The sequence below is a fragment of the Callionymus lyra genome, chromosome 3 (genome assembly GCF_982586985.1).
Source record: "Callionymus lyra chromosome 3, fCalLyr1.hap1.1, whole genome shotgun sequence".
In the NCBI taxonomy this organism is placed as follows: domain Eukaryota; kingdom Metazoa; phylum Chordata; class Actinopteri; order Syngnathiformes; family Callionymidae; genus Callionymus; species Callionymus lyra.
Genome location: NC_141820.1, coordinates 38,180,296 through 38,206,831, shown reverse-complemented (window position 1 = coordinate 38,206,831; position 26,536 = coordinate 38,180,296). Strand labels below are relative to the sequence as shown.

General features: G+C 39.9%; 2 protein-coding genes across 6 annotated transcripts in view; both read left to right on the top strand.

Moving 5' to 3' along the window:
- Positions 1-338: 338 nt before the first annotated feature.
- On the top strand, positions 339-3,562 carry trmu (tRNA 5-methylaminomethyl-2-thiouridylate methyltransferase). Its single transcript, XM_087786009.1, has 11 exons — positions 339-504; positions 630-795; positions 864-970; positions 1,112-1,234; positions 1,312-1,484; positions 1,767-1,820; positions 1,901-1,967; positions 2,032-2,132; positions 2,409-2,553; positions 2,632-2,714; positions 3,150-3,562. The coding sequence occupies exons 1-11, from the start codon at positions 423-425 to the stop codon at positions 3,282-3,284; spliced, it is 1,236 nt and encodes a 411-aa protein (XP_087642135.1). The 5' UTR covers positions 339-422; the 3' UTR covers positions 3,285-3,562.
- Positions 3,563-4,359: 797 nt separating this feature from the next.
- The window catches only part of celsr1a (cadherin EGF LAG seven-pass G-type receptor 1a), a 55,759-nt gene continuing 33,582 nt past the window's right edge, over positions 4,360-26,536 (top strand). For all 5 annotated transcript variants that reach the window (XM_087787843.1, XM_087787841.1, XM_087787842.1 and 2 more), the window contains exon 1: positions 4,360-7,971. In XM_087787843.1, coding sequence (XP_087643969.1) covers positions 4,557-7,971 — 3,415 coding nt within the window. In that variant the 5' untranslated portion in view covers positions 4,360-4,556. The remainder of the gene's footprint in view (positions 7,972-26,536) is intronic.

Here is a 26,536-nt window from a genome sequence, read left to right as displayed (position 1 = left end):
AAATGAAAACATCTATTTTTGTTAAGGTTATCAGTAATTAATTTGAGTCATGCTCACACCAAAAATGATTAAAATGACTGGCTTTGTAAGTAAGTCATTTTTATATGTAAATCTGGTATTTTGAGTCTTTTCTTAAGGTAAATATTTTGTGAAAATTGCATGTTTTAAACAAATTGAGGAAGCATTATTCAAATGATGAAGTCTTAATTAAATTTTTATTATATAATAAAAAATGATTATCTATAGAATTTGGTTTGTACTTACTAAAAACGGTTCCGCTTGAAGCACGTTTCTAGTCGGAGTGTATTTTCAACTGCACACAATGATGGCGTCTTCCTTCAGTGGTCATGTGAAGTAACTATCCAAGTTTACGAATAAATAGTTTATTAAACGCGTTATTGGGACGTTTTTAATCTGAAGACATGGGTGTTATTCGACAAGTCGTGTGCGCGATGTCCGGTGGCGTCGACAGCTCTGTGGCGGCGTTGCTGCTAAAAAAAAGAGGTGATTGTTTAACAACAAGACTGGAAAGTAACGGAAATATAATGTTTACATTAACGTCCCTTCACGAGGAGGGCGAATTTTGCTTTAACATCATTGTTCAGGTCTCTGATCTGTTCTTCTGCAAGGTTATGGTGTCACTGGGGTTTTCATGAAGAACTGGGACTCACTGGAAGAAAGTGGAACCTGCTCCACTGAGAGAGACTTGGAGGACGCCCAGCGGGTCTGCCAGACTCTGGACATCCCCTTCCACCAGGTGTCTTATGTCAAGGAATATTGGAATGAGGTCTTCAGGTAGCCATTTCTCAAAACTTTCTTATTTACAACAATATACACTTCAAATCCTGATCTTTTTCCCCCAGTAAACTTTTGAGAGAATATGAGAAAGGTCGAACCCCAAATCCAGATATTCTTTGCAACAAGTACATAAAGTTCAGCCACTTCTACAAGTATGCTATTGACACTCTTGGTAAGTTCTGTTTACCTGAATACAAGATACAATATAATGACAACAGAAAACATAATTATAGATGGACTTGCAATGACTTGAAGGTTGTGTTGAAGTTTTCAGGTGAAAGTTAAAAATACATTTATTCATGTAATGCTTCAGGAGCGGATGCCTTGGCGACAGGTCATTATGCTCGGACGTCTCAGGAGGACGAAGAGGTTTTCCAGCAGAGGCACACTCCTGCAGAGACGTCGCTATTCCGGGACAGATTTGAGCTGAGAAACCGTGAGACTCGCTGCTCTCTTCTTTCCTTGTTGAAGTATTAGTATCTGTAAAACCCAATTGTGTCTGCTTTCTGGCAGCGGTGCGTCTGTTCCAAGGGGCTGACATGGTCAAGGACCAGACTTTCTTCCTGAGCCAGATCCCTCAGCAGGCCCTCAGACGGACTTTGTTCCCGCTTGCCGGACTCACCAAAGACTTTGTCAAGAAGATTGCAGCTGAGGCAGGACTATATCACATCTTGAAGAAGAAGGAGGTCAGCTGGAAAATGCAAAAGAAAATTGTGTTCAAATATTAAATAAAGTACATATCCAAATGCGCATAAAGCATATTTATAATTAGACCTTTTTACTTTCTACTTCATTTAATACTATTTTTTAATCTTGGTTAAATGAATATCATGTTAAACACTATGAATAAGTAAGTAAGTACTAATGTAATACAATCCTAATTCCAAGAAGAAAAAAAACTTTTTAAATGAAAATGCTGCTCATAAAACATGTGTTAATGATCAGAGGACCTTGTGTTTTTTCTACAGAGCATGGGAATCTGCTTTATTGGAGAGAGACATTTTGACAAGTTTATTCTGGAGGTGATTTTTATGTCCAACAATGGTTATTCTAGTTATTTAAATTTGGTATTACAGTTTAAACTTCTCCTCTTCCCTGTTAGTATCTGGAGCCAAAACCTGGCAACTTTGTCTCCATTGAGGACGGGAAAGTGATGGGGTCGCACAGAGGTCATTTCACCTGGTAGATGTGGTGTTTGTAAGAATGAGTGGCACTGACGTAGTTTCGGTCCAGGCTGTTTCACCCTGACTTTGGGTCAGAGAGCTCGGATCGGAGGACTGAGAGATGCCTTGTTCATCGTGGACAAAGATGTGACGACAGGGGATGTCTTTGTGGTGAGAAAGATCAAGTCTGAACACTTCCTGTTTGATATTTCGATCCATACTGTACATATACTTCAGAATAATGGTTTTAATTCAGCATCAAAGGTTCAAGTTTAGAATTACTGACATTAATGAATTTTTTTGTTCATGGTGGAGGGAGGGTTGTTGCAGTCAGGTCTCTCTATAAAAACAGAAGTGACACGAAAGTGTCATCTGTGTTCAAAATAAAATTGTGTTTGTGATCTAACAATAGAAACAAAAGTTGGAATTAATATTCCTATTTGTCAGGCTCCCACCACAAATCACCCGGCTCTATTTCGAGACACTATTCGTACCGACCGCTTCCACTGGATCACCGTTGACCCACCTGCTGACCTGGTCAAAACCAAGATGATGGAGTGTCACTTTCGTTTTATCCACCAGATGGCGCTGAGTGAGTTTGAAAGCAATAGCAGTACATTTTGAAATAAATAACAAATCTAGACCTGGGCTGTGATATTTTTTTCTTCAGCTCCATGTACTGTGACGCTCAACATGGACGGTTCGGTCTGGATCTCACTGTCTCAGCCAATCAGAGCGCTCACACCTGGACAGGTGAGTATCCTAACTGGATGCAAAGTGTGAAGATAGTGAGCATAAAATCATGGTCTGAGATTATTTTGTGAATGTTATTCCTTAGACCTACTAAAGATTTATGATCATAATGGGGAAATAAAAACAGCTCTAGAACGAGTCTCATCATCTATATAGTCTTTACAAATCTCCTTGACGGAGGTAGTAATTTAAAATCCAGGGCGTGATTATTGTTATTTTTGTTAAAGTATTTCTATAATTAATTTAATGTTTATCCAAACAAATGAGATTAACATGCTTACTAATGAATAAACAGTGTGGTTCTGATTAAGTTGTTCATTTATATTTAATGAATATAAAAAATAAATATTAATAAATTCATAAGCATTGTTAAAAGGTTATTTTATGTGGCCAAGAAACCGAGTTTGTTTTGACTGCGTCCTGTTTTTGGTTCAGTTTGCCGTGCTATACAGAGGAGACGAGTGTCTGGGCAGCGGGAAGATCATCCAGCTGGGACCAAGCGAGTTCACGCGGCAGAAGGGACGAGAGGCGGCCCGGTTCAGGGAGGAGACCTCCAAACCACCCAGCTGACAAGGATTTCATAGTTGAAACATCACCAGTGTTTTATTATGTAACTGAGTTTTATAATATATTTTTTATCCTCACTTAGCAAGAGACTGCTCCTTTATTACATATTGTTAATATGGCTCAACTATGCCAGTGTATGTCTGTGTGAATAGATGAATGTGTAAAAGTCTGACACAGATCTGATTTTCTTTTTTCTTTTCCTTTACCATGCTTCCATGATTTCACTTTTCATTCATTCTTCTATAAAATCGATATCATAAAAATGTCTGCCCCAGTAATGAGCATCACCGTTCAATATTTTATAATTAATTTTACAAAATTAGTTAAAAGAATAGCATTGTTGTTTTATTATTTATTTTATTGTATTGTATTTTGGGTATTTATTGTATCATATCATATGTAAGGGCCGGGGATAGAAGGGAAATTAGATTTTGGTTATAGATCATTTTAAGAGTATTAAGTTTAAAAGTATTTTATTGAATCTTAAAATCTAACAAACATTGTGTGTAACTCTTTTTTCCAAATCGATGGAATAAGCGACGACTCTTTATTAAAGTAAGAACTTAATTGTTTTATTATGGATTGTATTTAACATTCTCGGATCAAAATACATTACATTGAAAAAGCAGTACCATTTCTTGTGCTTAAATGGTTTTCACATGTTTTTTTAATGAAAGTCACAATATGAATTGTTTTTTTATCTTCATACAAAAGTCCTAGAGCAGATAAATGTACTTTTGACCTTATGTTATAAGTTAAATATTTTTGTATGCGATGTTTTTCTGTAGATTTGTCTTTAAAAAGGTAAATTGCAGTCCGTTATAGAAACTAAATGATTGAAATATAATCTTTTTGATGTTACAAACACAGTGACTTAGATAATGCAGAATAAATATTTTTAAGACAATGCAGTTGAAGGAGCTGATTGTAATGATAATAAATCACGTGATCCGGACTACTTCCTTACATCTCCATAAGAAAGAGGGGACTGAAGACCCCCCCTGCAAGAGCGTCCTGGCTGAGGGAGGGGGGCACAGCAGGTTTATGGTAATAAGTCTCCGTGGAGGAGGAGGAGGAGGAGGAGGTGCAGATCCACGGAGCCATTTTGTTCTCATTCTAAACTCCGGCTGCGCGTCTGGATACACGCACACTATGAAGACCCCGCAACTTTCCTCCAACTAAAGTCCCAGCATGAGGAATGATACCAGGACCAGTATTTGGCAAGGGGAGAGCTAACCTGTTCCTGGATGTGGTTCTATCGGGTTCTAAGCAAGCATGTCGCTGTTGTGGATGTTGGTTCTGTTCCACTCCGCTGGATGTTTGGAGCTGCACCTTCCTGCGGGTCTCCCACCCGGGACCCTCCTGGCTAACCTGTCCCTCGGACCCGGCTGGACCTACAAAGTAGAGAGGACTTTTGAGTTTCTGGAGACTTTCCTGCACGTCGGGGAGTTGAGCGGAGTTGTCAGTGTGACTCGGACCGTCCCGTGTGCGCCGACCAGCCCGGCGCCGGTTATGTTCAGCGCCACCTCTGTCACCTCCGTGGTTCTGATGCGTTTCAACTTTAACACACATGGACACACCTGTGTCCCGCAGCTCAAGACAAGCGAGCCGGACGTTTATATCAAACACCAACTAGACCGGACTTCCTGCTTGGACGCAGGTGAGTCGCTGCAACTTTTGCCCAATTTTACGCGCAGCGACTCGGTCTGCTCCGCAGAACACGTCCATGGCGTGTTCACACGCGGGGTTCTGGTCGTCGCCAGAGACTTGTGTTTTGACAGCAGAACTCCTCGACAGGTGAGGGTTTGGTGCACACTGCAGAGCTCCTCAGGTGCGCGCGTCTCTTCCCTGGTGACACTCGAACCCAAACCCGTCCACATTAAAACCAACAGAAGACGCAGACGACATGTCAACTCGTCTCCTCAGTTCCAGCTGACCAACTATCAGGTGTCGGTGCCGGAGAACGAGCCCGCTGGGACCCGGGTCATCACTCTGAAAGCCACGGACTCGGATGAAGGCGAGGCGGGCAGACTGGAGTACAGCATGGAGGCTCTTTTCGACAGTAGGTCCAATGACTTTTTCACGATCGACCCCCAAACTGGAAGTATAACCACGGTACAGTCTCTGGACCGAGAAGTTAAAGACACTCATCTGTTTAAGGTCACTGTCACTGACAATGGAACCCCAAAAAGAGCATCTAGTTCTTACCTGACAGTCACTGTGAGTGACACCAACGACCACAGCCCAGTTTTTGAACAAAACGAATACAGAGTCCAGATTAGAGAGAATGTGGAAGTGGGTTCTGAGGTAATGGGGATCAGGGCGACAGATGGGGACGCACCTATAAATGCAAACGTGATTTATAAGATTGTCAACGGAGAGGGAATCAACTCTGTGTTTGAGATCGATCCACGTACCAGCCTGGTGAGGATCCGAGAGAAACCTGACAGGGAGATCCAAGCCCATTACCAGCTCATCGTAGAGGCCAACGACCAGGGCAAGGACCCGGGGCCCCGGAGCGCCACTGCTACCGTCTACATCTCTGTGGAGGATGAGAATGACAACTATCCACAGTTCAGCGAAAAGAGATATGTGGTTCAGATCCCTGAGAACGTGGCCGTCAACACCAAGGTCATCAAGGTGGAGGCCACTGACAGAGATGAAGGCAACAACGCTAAGGTGCACTACAGCATCATCAGCGGCAACATCAAGGGACAGTTCTACATCCACTCTCCCACGGGTGTGATAGATGTCATCAATCCTCTGGATTACGAGATGATCCGGGAATATAATCTAAGGATTAAAGCTCAAGATGGTGGGCGACCTCCACTGATAAACGGCACAGGGATGGTGGTGGTACAGGTGGTGGACGTCAACGACAACGCCCCCATGTTCGTGAGCACACCGTTCCAGGCAACTGTTCTAGAAAATGTTGCCATTGGTTACTCTGTGATCCACATACAGGCCATAGACGGAGACTCTGGAGAAAATGCCCTCCTGGAATACCGACTAACAGACACCATGCCTGGCTTTCCTTTCATCATAAATAACAGCACCGGCTGGATCACTGTGAATGAGGAACTCGACAGGGAAACAACAGAATTCTACACTTTTGGTGTGGTAGCTAGAGATCATGGAGTTCCTGTTATGTCGTCCTCAGCTAGCGTTAGTATAACGGTTCTCGACGTGAACGACAATGTTCCGACCTTCACGGAGAAGCTCTACTCACTGAAGATAAACGAGGATGCAGTGGTGGGCACCAGCGTTCTGACGGTCACCGCAGTGGACAGAGATGTCAACAGTGTGGTCACCTATCAAATCTCTGCTGGAAACACCAGGAACCGCTTCGCAATCACCAGTCAAAGTGGCGGAGGACTCATCACCTTAGCGCTGCCTTTGGACTACAAGCAGGAGAGACAGTATGTGTTGACCATTACTGCCAGTGATGGGACACGCTACGACACGACTCAAGTGTTTCTCAACGTCACAGACGCCAACACTCATCGACCCGTCTTCCAAAGCGCCAACTATCAGATCATGTTTAGCGAGGAACGACCGGTCGGTTCCACTGTGGTGGTCATAAGCGCCACGGACGAAGACACCGGAGAGAATGCTCGCATCACGTACGTCATGGAAGACAACGTCCCTCAGTTCAAGATAGACCCAGACACCGGTGCCATCACCACACAAATGGAGATCGACTACGAAGACCAGGCGTCGTACACGTTAGCTATAATTGCAAGAGACAACGGAATCCCCCAAAAGTCTGACACCACATACGTAGAGATCATAATCCTGGATGCTAACGATAATGCTCCCCAATTCCTTAGGGACATTTACCAAGGGACTGTTTTTGAAGATGCACCTGTCTATACCAGCGTTCTCCAGATCTCTGCATCTGACAGAGATTCGGGGTCAAACGGTCGACTCAGCTACACTTTTCAAGGTGGAGATGATGGTGAAGGGGATTTTCTTATAGAGCCATATTCTGGTATAATCAGAACTGCTCGGAAACTTGATAGAGAGAATGTTCCTGTGTACAACCTCAAGGCCTTTGCTGTGGATCGTGGTTTTCCTCCTCTTAAAGCCGCTGTTTCAATTCACATTGCCGTCCTGGACATAAACGACAATGCTCCCGTGTTTGATAAAGATGTGCTTTACATAGACGTGAAGGAAAACAGCGAAGTTGGGTCGGTTGTTGCCCGGATCACTGCCAGCGACCCAGATGAGGGCACAAATGCCCAAATTATGTACCAAATTGTAGAAGGGAACTTCCCTGAAGTCTTTCAGTTAGACCTCTTCAACGGAGACCTAACTGCTCTCACCGACTTGGATTACGAGACCAGAACAGAGTACGTCATTGTGGTGCAGGCCACATCGGCGCCGCTTGTGAGCCGAGCCACCGTGCACATCCGTCTCATAGACATGAACGACAACCATCCTCAAATGCAGGACTTCGAGATCATCTTCAACAACTATGTCACAAACAAGTCCAACAGTTTTCCATCGGGGATTATAGGGAAAGTACCGGCAAATGACCCGGACGTCTCGGATAAGCTTCAGTACAAATTCAAATCAGGAAATGAGCTCAGTTTATTGGTGCTGAACGAAGATACTGGGGATCTACGCCTGAGTCGGGACCTGGACAACGACAGACCACTGGAAGCTCCGATGATCATCTCCGTCACAGGTAAGAGTTTTTTTCAGAAGAGGTTGTGCATAGAAGGAGGGCAGGTTTTGACTATTGACTCTGCTGCAGGCTCTGAGCAGGAGCCGGTTGTGCTGCTTTTCTGCTATTCAGGTGATAAAAGTATTGTGTTTAAGTGGTTGGTTCGGGTCGTAAAAAGAGGAGGTAGATCACAAGTTGAAACACACACATGCTGAGGCTCAGGATTTCTCTTCTGCAGACCGGGAAATGTTTGTAGTGCAAAGGCTGCTGGGAGTTTGGAAACATCGTTTGCAAAGGTGGTGTTGATCAAACCTGAAACGGGCTATGTGGTGATAATCTGGTTAATGCTTTGATTGTTTTATATCTGTCTTTAAATAAGTATGGAAATCTTTGTTGGCCACAGAGTTTGGCTTACTGGCTTACAACTGAGCTATCATGCATTTGGGCCAGTTAGGTTAGGTTAGGTAGAACTTTATGATCCCTCAGGAGGTCTCCTTCGAGAAATTTTTAGTTCAGGGTTTAATGGTCCAAAACTTCCAAAACTGAACCAATGTACTTGAGTGGAGGGATTTGTATGAGTGCAGACACAGTATGGGAGCACAGTCTCAGTATCTTTAGTGGACGTTACTCTGCACCCAAGAAAGAAAAGCAAGTTCCCGTATCGTTACCAAAGGTTTGTGCCAAATTTCTTCTCGCTCCCTCTGTCACCACAGAAGCAGACTTTGTTCTCACAAGTTAAAGATTAGATGCAAACACTCGGACATTCACACCCAAACCAGCTAAACTCCGGGCGAGCTCGGGCAAACATGATGAGAGAGCGCCGCTGCATTAATCAGGCAGAGAGACAGGCGGTAGAAACTTCCAAGCAATCACTTCCTCTGCTTGCTTAACTTCTCCTAGTTCATTGTAAGCCTCGACTGTCCCAAATGTGTGTTCTTCTGTGTTGTCACATCATCAACATTACATTTGAAAAGTTCAAATTAACCTTTTTTGTAGAATGATGTGAGACCCTCGAAGATAGATGTATCTTTAGTGTTCATTTATGCATGATTTTGTATTTATTTCTGCTGTTATTTTAACTTGTGTTCTGATATCGTACGATGTTGTGGTAGATTGTACTTGTTATTTATTTGAGTATTTAGTTTTTTTTAAGCAAAACACTTGCATAGTAAGTGGTTGTTGAGTGTGTAATTTGGGTCAGTTGTGTGTTTAGTAGTTACCGGTGTGAATTATTTTGTGTTATTGCCACATGTGATTGAAAGTTTGACGAGTCAACCACTACTCGTTCTTGAGTCTTTTAAAATATAATTTATACATTTATTTCAATCTCATCCTGTCAGTTGCAAAACACATTGTATAATATGTAATGACTTGGTCAGTCAAAGGTTCAGTCTGAGCTGCTAACCTTCACAGAAACTTAAACAAAAGTCAATCACTTCCCTTTTATGGCTCATGTTGACGACCCTCCAGGGTCCCCTCATAGCAACAACTGCAGTCAATAGTGGAGACCCCAACAGCTGACAGTAGTCACTGACCTCATGGTGGTCCCGCTGGGAGCCGTACCACTAACGCCCAGGCAAACTAGAATATAGGCTACGTGGTCTCAACCCTGACGCTGAGTGTCAGGCAGCTATTACAGATGATGACTTGAACTTTGACCCCCAGGAGTCTCTGCCGATGATAGCTGAAGGGTTGTAGTAAGTTGTCTTAACAAGCACTCTGCTCCTCTTTGTCTCAGCTAAATAGGAAGACTTTTTGAGTCTGCCGCTCTCTCATGACCTCAGATTACCCAGGTATTTGTGTACCAACAGATGCTGGCAGATCTGTCTTCATTCTCACTGAAGATAAAGCCAGAGACATTTACCCCTTTTTACATTGATCTTTGATTGATTTATGAATGAAAACAAGACAAGAAGGAAGGGATCTCCTAAAAGGCATTTTTTGGATCTTGACCTGTAAATATGTGCGTATCATGAGGCATCTGAAGTGTTGATTAAAAGTGAGTTTGAAAGGTTGACTCAACACAGATTTCCTCACCAGAGCTCCTGGGAAGTCTTGTAGAGAAACACCAGCCGCCTTATCACTGAGATACACTCATCTAACACACTGGGCTCGTCACAACACTGTTTTGTGTGTGTGTGTGTGTTCTTGTGTGTTGGTCTGTGTGGGTGGTTTAAGAGCTGAGGGCTAGATGTTCTCATTGTACCATCTCTTATCTTCACTTGTCAAGTTTCCTCTAAAAACCTCTCAGAGCTTTCACCCAACTAACATCTTGTCTGTTTTACCTTCTCGTTTCTTTCTCATGTGAGCTTGGAAAAAAATAAAAAAATCTTTTTCTATTTTAATGATCTGTGTTACATTTTTGTAAACAGACTTTTTTTTTAAGTCAACATCAGTTTCTTTTTTATAGTATAATAATAAAATGTTGTTTTAATTGTTTTATTATCATAGTAAATGGACTACTAAATCCTATGATTTATGACCATGTTATGACGATTATAAGGTTATTTCACTAATTCACAAAAAAAAAGAATTATAAATGTTTTTCGGTTTGTATATGGAGTTTCTTGTTTAGCTTTTTATTATGTCAGCAATCATGGATTATAATGACCATTTGAAAAATACTGGTTACATTTTCTTTTCTTTACGCATAATTGAGCGCTTTCTTTTTAAGAAAAAATGAGTGACGGTTAAAATTGTTGCCAAATTAATGATTAATTACAGCTACTTTTTTACGATCAACTTGATTGCAATTTGCTGTATCATCATTTTTCTCTCTTGATGTTTGTTTTTTCTCTCTCACACTTTGGGAACAACATGCCAGGACTCGCCTCCCACCTCCCACACCCCTCCTTCCTCTGTCTTACCCCCACAGGGTTTTTTCCCGTCAGTGCTTCTGGTTTAATCCCAGTGAAGGATTCCTGCATAGCTGATCCTTCTCCTCTCCACTGCCCACTTTCACTCTTTTCTTTGACTCCCTAATGAGATTTGGTTGTGACACCAGTCCCTGATTTAATAAGGTGCTCATGCACCCGCTGAACTCTCACAGTAGAATGGAGTCAGGATTGTTGTTTTCATATCTTTGCTATCAGACCCCTAACGGTGGTTGTTCCAGGTGTTCCCACACTCAGACCTGTGAGTCCTGCCTGAGGACAGGTGTTTTCTGCGGTGACTCAGGACGTCTCACCTGGGAGATCAGAGCGGGATGCGGGCGTCAAATGACTCAGAACACTTCAACATGTGCCCTGTGACCTCACCATGATGGATGGCACTTGTAGGTCGCTGTGTAAAGTGAGACGGCGACTGATGTCAGAGCAGGATTTACCGTCTCTTCCACCAAAGCCCTCATGCTTCCCAAAATCTATAGTTAACTCCTTCTTCAACGCACAATATTCAATAACTTTCTCTTCCTACAACTCTGCAAACCCTGCAATGCATTGTGGTTTTAACCCCATCCGATGAGCGTTACACTGCATCTGATAGCGTCATCCTCACAAAGTATTTTATCTGGTTAGGGACTTACCACACTCCATACAACTATCTTGCCTTTTGTACAATAAACAGCCAAATATATATGAATATATTCAAATAATGCTTAAACATCAACTCATGTGTGCATCATGTGAAAAGACAACATGGAATACCTGAAAGCACAGTTTTAATCCGTACAATGTCATAAATATTGATATATAAATTTAGGTGGTTATTATCAAGAAAAATGCTAAAATGGTTGTACCACACATTCAAATCAACAACACATTAACAAAAACAAAAACAAAAACATAAAAGAAAGTGTTCGCATGTGTTTTCACATGACTGTACATACACATCTTCATAATCTTGGATTATATTACTGTCAATGGAATTATATGATTATTTAATCCTCTTTTCCCCCACACACCTAGTGTACCATGAACACCATTGTCATACATTAAGGAGTAATCAAAAGTTTTTCGAGAGTCAGGAATGTGCCCGAGTCTGTTTCAGCTCATAATTTTCTACACTCGCTCCACAGCCATTCCCAGGCGTGTCACCCTGAGTAACTGATATTCCCAGATCCCATTCATTCCTGAGATATCACACACTGTGCTGCTTTTAAGCCACCCCACCACTCCCTCCCCACCCCGGAACCATTTACATCTTTTGTTATTCACTCGGCTTTGCTGCTCCTACAAACATGCATCCTGGTGGCCTTCCCGCTAAATCTGACCCCAGGAACCTTAGATGACTGACCTTGTTGTTCCCCCACAGTCTGTCTGCATTCTTGTCTGTGGTTATCACTACCAATGTGTTTGCGGGTTTTCTTAAAATCTTGGATTTTGATAATGATTTGATGCTGGTGCTTATGAGTGATGCGTGGATACTTTGCTACATGACAGCACTGACACTATCCTAGTCATCTCACCATCTACATAAAGCTCCAAATACCTTTTTATACATTGTCTGGTGTGATATTCAGGCCAGAATTCTACTTGTACAAATGTGGTCGAGAATGATTTTTTTGCTTTAGACAGAGAATCATAAACCGAATGAGTGACTTGACGTTGAAGAATCTTAGTCTTGTGAGTTTTCTTGAGACCCTGACTTGAGTTGTTCATGCTGTGATGTCCTGGCCTTTGAATATTTAATTGTTTTTTCCTGACTGAATTCTTTAAATCAAGCCCAATCAGTATTTATGAGCGGTTCTTGATGCTAAATCTTGTACTTGGTGTGATGGTCATGTTATTTTTCCTAATCCCAAATTTGTTAACAAGTAGTTCACCAAGTAGGAAAGAAAAAGTCAAAACAAGAAAGAATACACCCTTGATAACATTTCCCTCATTTCAGAAACGTCTTTGTTAAAATTGTCTGTTTGTCCTGATAGCTTTCCAGTCATTTATCTGATCACCTTCTCTAGCCTTTTTACTTTTTGAACCCCTTTTTCAATGTTGTAGAGTGACCCTTATTATTCACTAGCTGCTAACATGTTTGTCTGCCAAGATATGCATAACATTCCGTTTTCTTTAGCAAAAAGACTCATCATCAAATCTTTTTTTAATAGTTTGCTTAGCTGATTCATTTTCATTGACACAAAAGGAGCAATAAAAAATCTCCCAGACATTATAAGAATTTATAAATAAAAACATTTACTTCATTTAGTAACTGAAATATAACTCGGCACATACTTGAACGACCTTTGTTGAAGTCGTCAAAATAAGTTGCTATAAGTGCTATAATGTGCAGAGAGGGCCCTCAAACTCGTACCCCCCTATTGTCACAATGTCAGATAGTTTAGGAATAAAGGGGAAAAATGCTTTATTCTTTATTTTTATAGCTTTGATTAAATAATTAATATTGATCAAATAATCAAATTGACAAAAATTGCTCAGATTCACTGCGAAATCCTCACAACATTTAACAAGTGCTGACTTAGAGCATGAAAACAAGGTGTGGAAATCAGGTCTGATGACCACTGTTATCTCTGGTTTATATTCATGTTGACTTCAGCACGCTAACAGGTTCTCGCTGGTCGGAGGGTCGTACTTGATTGTAACCCGACGCACCTTTTTCTCAGTCACTCTGATGACACAATACCTGCCTTTGTCTCTCAGCGGCGGCTGCGGAGCCACGGCAGCTCGCCGCCGCCTCACGAGTGTGACATTACATGTGTGATGACCAGCTGTTGGAATGTCAAATGGTTTAGACGACTGCCAGAGAGATTCAAACAAAGTGGATGTTGATTTCATTGATATGAAGACTCAATATTGACCTATTGTAAATGTATTGGTGTTTATTACAAACATTTTCACAGCCTCTCTTTGTCCATCTCATGCTCAACCCTTGAATAACGAACGAGAACCAATGTACTTCTCCAACTGGATAAGGACAACCCTCTTAGAGCCATCTCTTTCTTTTATTCCGTCCTAAGTCACCCCTTTGTAATCAGAGAGGATCATGGGTAAGGGTAGAGCGTGACTATGAACATAAGAATAAACTCCAGAACAATGCCATTAAATCTATGGATTCATTTTTGGCCCTAGAGCTCAGATACCTAAAAAACAAGTACTTATACCTCTTTGTGGTAATGTCTCAGCTCTGGCTTCATGATCACTAAAGTTTGTGATGTAGAGATTCAAGCTTTGTGTGAGCTCTTCGAGCCTCCAGGCTTTCATCACAAAGCAAGGAGCACCGAAGAAGAGTAGCATATTGAGTTAGCGGCACCTTTTCTTTAGCTGTCAGGTCGTCTTTTCTTTGAACCCAGGCCGAGGTGACGCACGCATCTTTTTTGTACCGTCTTTTATGCCGCGTTGTAGTCGAATCTTAAGACGACATCTTTGGACCTGGTGGCCATCGATTCAGTCCCCTGCAGTGTTTTTCACGCAAAGATCTTTTATATGAAAAGCGTCTTCGGTTACAAAGAGACTAAAATTCTATCCTTTAGAAACAGATCTTGTCTCCTAATGTGAGTCAGATTTCAATTGTCATCTTTCTCTTTATGTGGGTCCAAGAATCTAGCTGGTGTGGTGTAGGATAAAAACCGAAGTAGCAACAAACTATTAATTTGTTTACATCAGAATTATAGACTCATAAACAGCTTTATCTTCTATGTATTCATATACACCAAAATAAACATACGAGAGGCTATGAGTTATCAGCTAACATCTTTATGAATATTGCATTATCTGCTTTTTCGGGTCAATCTGAGGTTAAAGTGATCCACTGTGAAGTGTCAGAACTACAATGACTCTCTCAGTCCAGTTTCTTCCCATGTGACGTTTGAAAATGACTTGCTTGCTGCTGTCGGGCTTTATCAGATTAGAGTTTGGAATGAAGTCTTTTTCTGGGCGTGCGGTCAGACCCTCAGCTGGACAATATAAATGTTTACAAGTTTTGTGTGCATGGTTGTCTGCCTATGTATGCCCTGTGCCTGGAGACCTGTCCAGGGTGTCCCTAGCCTCTTAACCCAAGAAGGTGAGGTAAGTTCCAGACTAACACAACAGCAGCAGGTTTATAAAATCTAAAGTTGAAAAGCTATAAAGTTTAAATGCTTTACATGATAAATACTATAAAAGGTTAAAAAAGGGTTTTGCAATAATATCTAATAGGAAACCCAGAACACTATGAATAAACTATGTTTCTCAGTTTTACAATTCCAATGAGAAAACTTGAAGTTGGCTTTGGAGAAGGAAGTCTGATGGTCTCAGTGGGTCTGTTTGTTATTCTTATCCGTATGTCTGTGAGTATTACCTGTAAATGAAGGGATGGAAGGTTGCTTTATTTAGCCTATATGGATCACTAAATCAATCATAATCTTTTAGCAGCTTCTTTACCTGAGATAAACCTTCATGGCTTCCTGTTCACTTCCTGGATGGAACTTTTCTACCTTAATGGGAAGCAGGTCGATACTGGGCTGTAGAGTGCTATAAAGTCTGAACATGAGCATTTCAACACATGGCATCTTCGAAAATACCACACCAGTGAATCGATGTGATGATGCATCCATCACTTCCTGATCAAGTATTCATGAGCAGAGTGAATGAATGAGTGGACGTAGGGATTGGACTAATGTCTGAAGATAAACTGCTGGTCTTTAACTGTTGACCTCTGACTGCAGCTACTTGACTTTTGGCTCTGAGGAGGTCAGGTAGTTTACTCCAAGCAGACAGAAGGGAGAAGCAACTGTTTGCGATCATATTATTAGAGGGACTTGTTTTCTTTAGTGTCTTATTTCATTTTTCTCTGTCCTAGTTGAAATGATATGTCAGTCGCTGGTGACGTACTGTTGGTCAGCCTCATCTTGGAAACCTGTCAAACGGACACACAGCAGGGGCAGACATCGTTTACAATGTATACCTGTGTCCATTTGCATAGTTGTTTGTCCCAAATATTGGTACGAACTATTAACTGAATGAAATAAGAGGGATTACCTACTTTTCCTGCTCATTTTGCTTAAAGGGCTTTGGTGTCTTCACCGGTTACTTCCTGTTGTCGGCTCATCACAGATGCTGGGACTCTCCACACGGCAGACAATCACTTTCACACCTGAGCACAAGAGCACTGTGTGAGAGGCGTCAGCAACTAAAGACCGCTTTACATTCAAACACGTCGTCTCCTGGGCTGGAGAGCGAAACCAAACAAGAGCAGATAGAGGTGCGATAAAGGGCAGAGCTTACCTTCAAAGCCATCATAGTGTTTGTTGGGGTGTGGCACCTTCACTTGTGTTGCGGGGACGAAACACCTCTCTGTTCTGAGACTCTTACAAGTCTTACATTGTTATGTTGATGACCCACTCTTATAGCAGTCAGTGAGTGAAGTTTTGAAGGTTTAAGTCAACATTGCTGATGAGCATGAGGTCAGACCAACAAGAAGTTCCCCTGTCAGGACGGACGATTCAGGTCCAGAGTGCTTGGGTTACTAACAGCTGGACATTCTGCTGCACCCAAAGTCATCCATCAGCACCCAGACATGCTGGAGCTCACATACCTCAACCAGAATCATGCTCCCCAAATACCTACTTTTTTTAATGTTTAATGGACACAAATGAAGATTTTTAATTCTTATATTGCAAAGTAACACTATTATGAAGTTTAAAAATCACAATAGTTAGATCAAATGTTTAAAATTGTTCAAGTAATTGAGGACAATCCTCAAGAGTGATGGACATGGATAAAGGTGATGAAGAGAGTGCAGGCAGGGTGGAGCTGGTCAAGAAAACTGACTGTTGATATGTTGGACAAGGAATGATGAGGAGAGTTGGAAAAGGTTTTTCTTTAACAGTGTTAACATAAATAATAATTAAAGAATAACCATTCAAGAAGAAGCAGGCGTTTTTAGGAGTCACACATATAGACACATGCAAACATCTATAGGCTGATCACGAGTCTGTTATTACTGACGCGGTGATGGAAGCTGCAGTTTCTCTTATCACATTGAGACATTCCTCAGACTCATATTTCATAATCATCCAAAGGTTTGGTTTTAGTGACATCAACCATCCACTCTGTATGTTGTTGTCTGTGGCTTTAAGATAATTCAATATGTTTTATCAACAAGATATCAAGTTCCTTCATAGTTTCAATTTATGAAAGGATCATTTTTTACAGCTTAGATTCATCCGTCACTCCACAAATTCATCAATGTGATCACATCACTTCCAACAATTTCCCAAATTACAACCTTTGTGAAACGTTTTATCGTGAAAGACATTATTCTTGACACTTCAAATCCTTCCTCTGAGTCCTGACATGATGTTTCTCCTCTAATAAAGAAGGATTTATTAGCAAGGTAAGTCACAACCTGGACTGACTTGTCAGGACTTGCTATGGAAACCAGAAGGGCGACAATTCAACTTAAAGAGAACCAGCAAAGATAAATAAAGAAAGGTCCAAAAGGTTTCTGTTGTGGAGAAAAACATGGTTCTTTAATTGTTACTGTGAAGTATTATGTTACATTTAAAGTGCTGGTTCTAATCAGAGAAAGTTAGCAACTTGATTACTTTCACCTAACTTACTATTTAAAGAAGTTTTAGTTTTACTCTGACAATTTACCCAACATTCTATTCTTTTTTGTTACTATTTTTGGATCTGTCTTTCTATAGTCAATTTTACCTTGATTTACACAGTGTATTCTATTAACTTGTTTAAAATTCTTTGTCGGTTAAGAAAGAAATGGTCATTATTTTGAATTCAAACAGTACATTTCTTATTTATTCTTTATGTTTTATTTTCTCCTTTTTCATTGTAATGTTATGAAAAAATAACGCAATAAATGCAATTCAAATAAACATGTTCTTGAAAAAAATATATATAAATCATCAAAACCATGATCACATAAATTCACATTTTAAGTTACAAATATAATAATATTCTCTTTTGAAAAATAAACAGTATATTTTATATAAAACATTCATTAAAAATGATTTTTAATAATACTAATGCAGTTAACAATATTCTTTATATTTTGATATATTATGACACTCTTTTATATATGAATATATACAGTACATGTATATATATTATAAGTCTTACAATTTTAACAACAGTAATATTATTGTCATTTTTTAATAAAATAAACATTGTTTTCCTTTTTGTTTTATTTATCGAGAGGCATTGACACATATCTATACTGACAAAGACTCCTGAAGCAGCTCTATAGACACTTTATTACTAATAATTGTTTCTCAATTATCGGTCTGAAGCTCGGTTTTGTTTTAAGGAATCTCAGAAACAACCTCAGGCGATGATGTTGACAACATTAGCGATCCTGAATGTAACTGTCATGTTCTGACAAAAGTATCTGAGCATGACTCAACAAGTTCCATCACCTGGTAATCAAACGAGTGAAGCGCTTGAAGTCATTCCTGCGGTTGACACGGCAACACAGACACCATTGAATTAACAAGTACGAAGATACAAATATGATTTTATTAAATGTGAGTCTGGCAGCAGGCGTTTGAAGTAGGGTGAAAACAACAAGTAAAGCTAATTAGTTAATATCTGTCTGTGACAAGTAAACTGGCTGAAATTAAAATCAGCTTTAGGACAACGTAATCTCATGTTCAAGCAAATTGTCATGTGAAAATGCTTAAAAACAGGATGCCTTGCCAGTTGCAAAACAGAAAAACAACAATTGTTAAAACAGTTTATCATATATTATATATATATATATCATATATAAATGAACAAGGTTTGGTTGATTCATGTTTCAAACTTGAGGCCTAGGGGCCAACACTAAGCTATAATGTGATTTATTAAGGACCCTAAGAGCGTCAAAACATTTCTCAATTCTTGAAGTGCAACATACATTAGACACTTGTTGATGTCATCTTTTTAAAACACAGTTTTGAGTTTATGTTTAACTGTTTGATCAGTAAAAGAAACTGAGAGTGATATTAGTCAGTGGTGAGGAGATGCTCAATGCTAACATAAGCCTTGATAGTTGAAACACAAGTTCGGTTTAGACTCGTTGGTCTCCAGATACCTGTCATCAATAACCGTTGTTTCAACTGTGTTATTCTTTTTTGGGGCGTGTGTTATACAATACTAGAAGAACATGATGGGTAAATGAAGCACAAGTAATAAAACAGTGTGTATTTAAACCTTTCTTACACTTTGATCATCGATCAACGACACTGAAGAAACACATTGTGTCGTCTCACAAGATGTGCGATGGAATCAGTGAAGTCAAAAGTGAAGCAGAAACTGGATCTATGGAGGAACAGAGACTCCTCCTGCTCATCTTTCCTGACTCATTATCACGCTGGGTTCTTGTCAGCCGCCTCAGCGACACAATACGGTGACATTTAACTGACCCGGGGAAGAAGAGAAGGGGGGTTAGGAGGGCGAGCGAAGGGGGAGATGCTCCATGATGTTAAGAAGCTCCACCTGAGATGTGAAATAAGGACAAACAGATAAAGAGACAGAAGATAAAGTCAGGATTCGGAAGGAGGAGGAATAGGAGGACTCTTGACCACCGCATTCCTCCCTTTACCCACTTCAAAGACACGGATGGTTTGGAGGAATTACATCGCTCTGCCGTGACCATTTGTTAAGATGTGGCCCCTCCAACTCCATTATTAATCACTTTCATCTTTTATGTTCATGATCGTCATTCTTTATCCTCTCACGGGAGGCGGCGAGACGATAAAGGCCTTTCACAACATACATATACAGTCTATATATAGATAGATATATAGATATGTTTACAGTTTATACACGAGGACTCCGATTTGTTGTGTGGACACTGATATAGACACGATGGGGTCACATCTCCAACCGTGCCAGTACCCCAAAAACCTACTGGCAGATTAACAAGATGCGTGAATAGACCCAGTGACGTGACGCAGACTGACGTGTGAATAGAAAAGTGAACTCATCAATGAGCAAATGAGCCGCTGTGTTGTCTGGAATCATCTGAAAATAATCCCAGACAGATTAGTGATGCTAATTCATGTGTGGTATTAGTCGAGTGTTAAAAATTAGATTCATGTTAAAAAATAAATCAGAATTCTTTAAAATTGTTGTACTTTGGATAAACTTTCTTTCACAGTCAGTGTCGAAGCTAAATTAGCACTATGTTACCATTATGTTGTCTTTTTCTTTACCGGTTTATATCTTAAAGAAATTGTATTATTAAATAAAAATCTGCTTATCATAATGAGTTACTTGAGGCTTAGTCAAAAAGGCTAAACAATCTTTAATTAGCATTTTCAGCAGCGTCTTGGCTAATTGCTAGTCTCCGTGTTTCCCTCGACAGCCGTCACATTAACTATTTATCGTATATCCTCGAGACTTCCTGAGGTCCGTCTGAAATGGAGCCTTCGGGCCTGAAGAACGCGACAGGAGACGAGTGAGCTCCAGGAGACGAGTGAGCTCCAGGAGCCTCCGCGGCTAATTAGGAACCAAGGCTACAATTATAGCTTCTGCTGCTAGTGCTGAGATCGCTCTTCCTGCTGTGACTTGACAACACTGACAACATGAGGAATTCCTGTTGTCCTGATAGAGTTTCAAAATACATTTTTGATTTAGTTTTAAGTTTTATAAATAAACAAGATTCCAAACATTCAAACGTCATGTTGCATCAATGCTGAATAGCTAATGCCGCATTTGGATATTTTACACATTTTCAGTCCACAGAAAGGTTTAAAACATATTTTATTATAATATATTCACATTGAAAGAAAGACATGAGGACAAATTAAAGCTTCAATTATTTTTGTTTTGACGATTTGGACTCATCTGCTGCTACTGAGATCTGGGAGTGAAAATGACATTGTTAAACCTTTCATTTTTATTTTTTTGTGAAAGTTTTCAGAGTCACTGCTTGTTTAAGGACAGTTCAAATCCAAGATTTTCAATCCAATTAACACTTTTGTGGGATATAATAATTTAACGCGTACAGTAGAGTAGACTCCATAGAAAATAATAAACAAATCCTATCCAAATCCAAATCATGGTGATCTCTAAACTCTTGATCTTTGTTTAACACTTTTGCATTTAGTGGAACACAACTTTAACAACTAGAAGCTCTTGTGTAGCGGAGGTCCAGCAAGAGTCAAAAAGCTTCTCTAGACTGTTCACCTTTAAGAGTTTGCCCGAGTGTCCCAATTAACATCAGAGAAGAACGAGGGGGCTCCGCAGGTGTCGAGAGCCATTCAAGGGGTGTCCAAAGGGTCGGGGTCTCCATAGTGACACAAATGGCCGCGCACTTGAACACACCCGCACAAGACTTTTTATTTAAATTGTCACAAGTCTGATGGTTACCCCGGGCGACCAGCCCCCCCTCCCTGCTCCCCCTTTTGTTGCAAGGAGCCAATGGTGAGTGTGCTGGTAACCAGGCACCCTATCTATCAGTAACCAGCAGCAACAATAACTGAAACCTGACACCTCCACAGAGAGGCGTAAAGACAGAGAAAGAGAACTGCTCTGAAGTCCAAGAGAAAGTTTACCCTGATGGAATTGAACTACAAACCCTGACTGCGCTTGTTAAAGCAATATTAGAGCAACAACTCATTTTTCCTTATTTAACTCATTCATTAGCCATCACATACCATTTTGTGATTGATAATTGTTGTTTTTTTCTTACAATTACATTTTTTTTTAAAAATTTGTTATAGATATATATATATTGTATATTTTTCTTATACCATTTATTCACTGGAGTAGGTTGACTTGTTGGGCCTGTCATAATGCGAACTGTTATTATTATTTTTTTAACATTTTTTTCTGTTCATGGTTTCTTTATCTCTTAAAAAAAATCGGCTTTTTTAAAATTATTTTTATTCATTCATACTGTTGCTTGAGTAATTTATTCTAGGGAGACATTTCTTCTAACCATTATTTCTGACCACCATATTATTGTGTAGTTTTTTCCATTGTTTTATAAAATAAATGATCAAGTTGCTGTTATAAACATCCCAAAATGATTGAAGAGTCTTTGTATCAATGAATTGTTCGACCAGAATGCTGGACTTGGTTCAAGTGTAACAGGATCCAGTTTCGGTCCAGTTACGTTTCAGTGGTTCTAAAGAGATCAGATCAGCTTTTTATTGGAACTATTAGTCCATTTCGGTGTATCAGTCCTCTGATCAGTGCATAGAACGTCTGATTCCACGTCGACACAACACTTGTGTATCACATAATTGAAAGATCGATTGTGCGACCGGCAGCCGAGTGCAACCGGACTTCTGTGCATTCCTGGTTCTGGTCGAGCGACTCCACTCACAGAACGTTTGACTCTTCACCTCACTGTGATCTCATGAATGAGGGCTTTTGAAAAAGAGCTAATTGTGCTAATACTAATAGGATGACCACACACAGAGACAGACACACACACCCAAACAATATGAAGAAAAACATTGCGTAGTCTGCAAAGTCAGACAAACTTGATGATAAATGTTTTGTTATTTGCTCCAGTTATATCTCAAGTCTTCCTGTCCATGCATCAACCTTGTATCGCCTTTATCACGTTGATAATGCTGGAAATGTCATGAAGTGATTTTGTATATGATAGATTTAATCCAAAATGGAACATATCCAAGTCACCTATTTCATGACCATGTGGTTTTCTGATGCATGATTAGATTTGAAATGTCACACACTTGTCTCATTGTGTCCATATTTCCTTTTTTGGATGTGCCAATCTTTTTTTTTTTTTTTTCCAAAGTGGCTATTAGCTTTTAATTATCAATAAAATATTTATACTTTACAATAAGGTTCCTAACTAAAAGTGAAATAATTTAAAACTAAAAAAATAGCATCTATGAAGTCATCTTTAACCCGATCATGTAATAATTGCTGATCAAAACGCTTAAATACCTACGAAAGAGAACTGTAGATTCTTTTTCAGTGCTTTCAAACTTTTATCAAATTTAGATTTTTCGATGTCTGCTTCAATTGTAAATGTTTTAATAGGTTGCAAATGAAACAGTGGAGGAAAAACTCTGATGAGGTCTGGTTCAGTATTGTCTCTCTGCCTCTCCTGGAGCGGCTGCCTTCCAAACAGAGCTGCTATTCTCCTCATAGGCGCTCTCAGGGTTCCTAAATGGGACATAGATATTCTAGCAGGGTCTGGCAGTCACTGGCCCCGAGTGCTCCGCTTAAGTGCAGCCATGAAAGTCCATTCAGCTCAAAGGTGGAGGTGAAGACGCTGAAGCGAACCACGAGGCACAGAGCTCATGTTGCGCTTGTGGTCGGTCCCGGGTAGAAATAAAGCTTCCTGTGATTCTAGAAAAGACGTCTTCCAGGTGTGGCCTGGATTGAAATAGAACTTGAAGGCAGAAGTGTTTCACTGACAGGATAATTTAAGGTTTCAATTCAAACGTCATGAATCATTTCCTACGTCTGGATGGGCGAGCAGAAGAATCTACAGAAGTGTGTGCCTGATGTGTCACTTCACACCTGCAGGCGCCTGCAACTCTCAAATTAAGACTGTAAAAATCTGCTTGTGTGATTCTAGACAAAGAACACAACGTTGAAATGATCCAAGTGTGAATAACTTTCTTCTGCTGTCCACTGATCAAACTGGGCTAGCTCACATCTGAAATGTCATTCATTCTAAACTTTGTTTACACATGCACGTAAAAAGAAATCACTCATACTTCGCCTTCAGTCCCTGTTGAAAAACCACTCAGCAAGTGATCGTTCGTTTCCCTCACTTGACCAAGACTTGGTTCCACCTGTTCTCCGTCTGCTGGACTCCATCCAGAGCCTGTGTGTAATCCCACCTGTTCTCTGACTGCAGCAGGGATGTTATCCTTCTAACTCCCCCTAGACCTCACCCATGCACGCTCCACTTCTGCGCTCCCCTCAGGTGAAAGGAATCTTTTGTCTTTCATTACGGTCAGAGGTGGAATTGGAAGAAGCTAATCCTGCTAGTAAGGAGGGATGAAAGCGGGGGATGGGGGGTCTGGTTCTGACCCCTGAAGAGCTGCAGGTGTTGTAGGGAAATTGGACTTTAGCAGCTGTGTGATGATGGATGATCACACATGCGGTTCTGAACCAACTTTACTCCAGAGTTCTGTCACTTTTGCAGAATCTGTGCTGTAGGAAGACAACTGTCAGTGAACAGGTGTGTCTGGCTACTATTGAATTAACTATGGGTTTAGAAGATTCAACTTGACCATTCAATTATGTTTAAGCTTTAAGTTTGCAAGAACTTTTTGCCAGTAAAAAAGATATTCATATTAATAAAGTATGTTTATGCAGCTGATTTTCAAGGAAGTCTCTTTCCTGATTAATTTAGGGATATGTTTTCTTTTACATGTATATATTTTTTAATATATGTGTTAATATATAATGCAATATATTGTATATGTTTTTACAGTAGATTCACACCTTACATAATTTACAACAAATTCAAATTTATTTTAAAAGTAAATGTAAATAAATACAATTTGAAGCATGAAAAGGTTCAGCGGAAAAAGGTAAAAAGATGAATAAACGAAACCAAGAAAACTTAAAAAGTTCAGAAATTATTGTAATAAGGATAAAATGCTTTAAACAAAAACAATTACCCAAATTAAACGTGACAGAAACAACAACTTCTACAAATCTTCCTCTATTTCTTTGATAATTCACTTCTGAATAGTTTTACTTGCTGTTCTTGTGGGCGTTTCCCTCTATAGTGTCTGCCCTCTGATTGGCTGAGGCCAGCTTGGCTTTCAGGTTCTGTATTGGTTTGAATATTTGAAAGTTTAAAGGCTGTTGTAAGTTGCAGCCCCTGAGCTGGAGAGTCTTTAAACGGTTTCACCTCCCAATAAAACGGTTGCCAGGCGGAAGAATGTGGACCTGACTTGTAAACTTCCGGACGAGTGACATCATTATTGTTTCTCAACACAGCTTTTTAGCAACATGCATGTCAGAAGGATGTGATGAGAACATTCAAATCTCAACAGCATTCTGTCGTGTGTGTGTGAGGGTTTGAAACTCTGGTGGGCTTGTCACCTCATCAGTCTGTTGTGTTAGTTTACGGTTGTTTACAAGGCTGTCATCCTGGCTAACTGAACAAACACTGCACGCTGTCGGCCACCTGAGTGGAACAATTGTTGATTCCAACACGTTTAGTGTGTCGTCTTGAGCAGTGTGTCCTCACTCTTGTGTGTGTGAGAGAAAGAGACTGCAATCGGCTTTTCATTGTAAAAGTTAAATCAGATAAATCTTATTTTACGACAAATAACATTTTTTTTAAATGTCTTCCTTATCCAGATTCATTGGAAAGCAAAATTAAAAGATCAAATTTTGTTTTCCTTTTCATAGAACAGTTCGATTGAAATTGTCTATCAAAAACGTGATTGACAGAAGTGTAAATATTGTGTGAACAGAATCAGTTTTCTCCACTTCATTGACACGCTCACAGTTAACTTCACAGCTCATTAACGTTCTTATCACCAGCAACAACAGACGCTAACTGTAAGGTCTGTTGACACGTCTGTTGACACGTCTGTTGACACGTCTGTTGACACGTCTGTTGCCTACTTCGTTCACACCCTCGTGCTTTAAGTGTCAAGATGATCATTTAGTTTTTATAATTTCTGGCTTTATTAGTGATGAAAAAACAATGAAATAATCATAGAATGTGTCTTGTGCTAAAATAGGGTCGAAGACTTAAGAGAGTTTGTTCAGAAGTTAGCACAGTAACATGTAGCCTTTTTTAACATTTAGTTTAGTCAAATCCATGAAAAGTTGTGGCTCTAAATAAAACCCAGCGTTCCTCTGACGCCCCTGTTGTTTTTATGTTTTTCTAGTAAAGTTATCTTTTTTTTTTGGCTTCGCACGTGACACGCCTTTTCCACTATGGAGCGAGAGTCGGCAGCTGTTGAGCTAATAATAGAGCCAATGGACAGAGGAGGAAATTGAACATAGTATAAATGTATCTGTGGAAAATGTTATTTATTTATGTGATAGCGAAGTAGGATTTGAAATCTCTATAATGAAGTGATTTCTTGAATCTGTGAATAGATATATAATTCTTACTTTTACGTGATTCATTTTTGTTAATAAAAACAATTATATATATATAAAACTCAGTTCTTAACTAAACCACCGATCTCTTCTTTGTATATTACTTTTTATTTATCTTTTTCACATGAATGTATTTATATAATTTTAATTCAGCCCAATATTTTGGTTTAATATTGACTAATCACTTATCACAGGTAATAATTATATTATAATATTATTTTATCTTAATGTATTTTACTACCTTCTTTTTCTATTTTTTTCCAAATTAAAGCCCCTATGTAATACCTTTGTAATTCATGAATTTCCAATGGTGTTGTTAAAACCTAAGTCGTTTGTAGGTTGTGATTTGACAAATTATTGATTGACAGCTGCGACCTCTGCTCCTTTTTCTGCCTTGACACTCTGGCTGGGAATCAGATGTGGAAGTGTCACTCTAGCTTCTGTCTGAGGTAGTTTGTGTATTCAGACGAGACGGATGACTGAGTGAGCGTTCAAACCTTGTTGTGATAAGACAAGTTTGACTGCCAGTTCGTGTCAGGACGCTCTTGAAGAAGAAACAGTTGGTGTTCATTTTAGGACTGGTTGTCACTCACTGCAAATTCAGACCCCAAATCATTATTGATCTTAAAAACCTTTTTCTTAGTTTC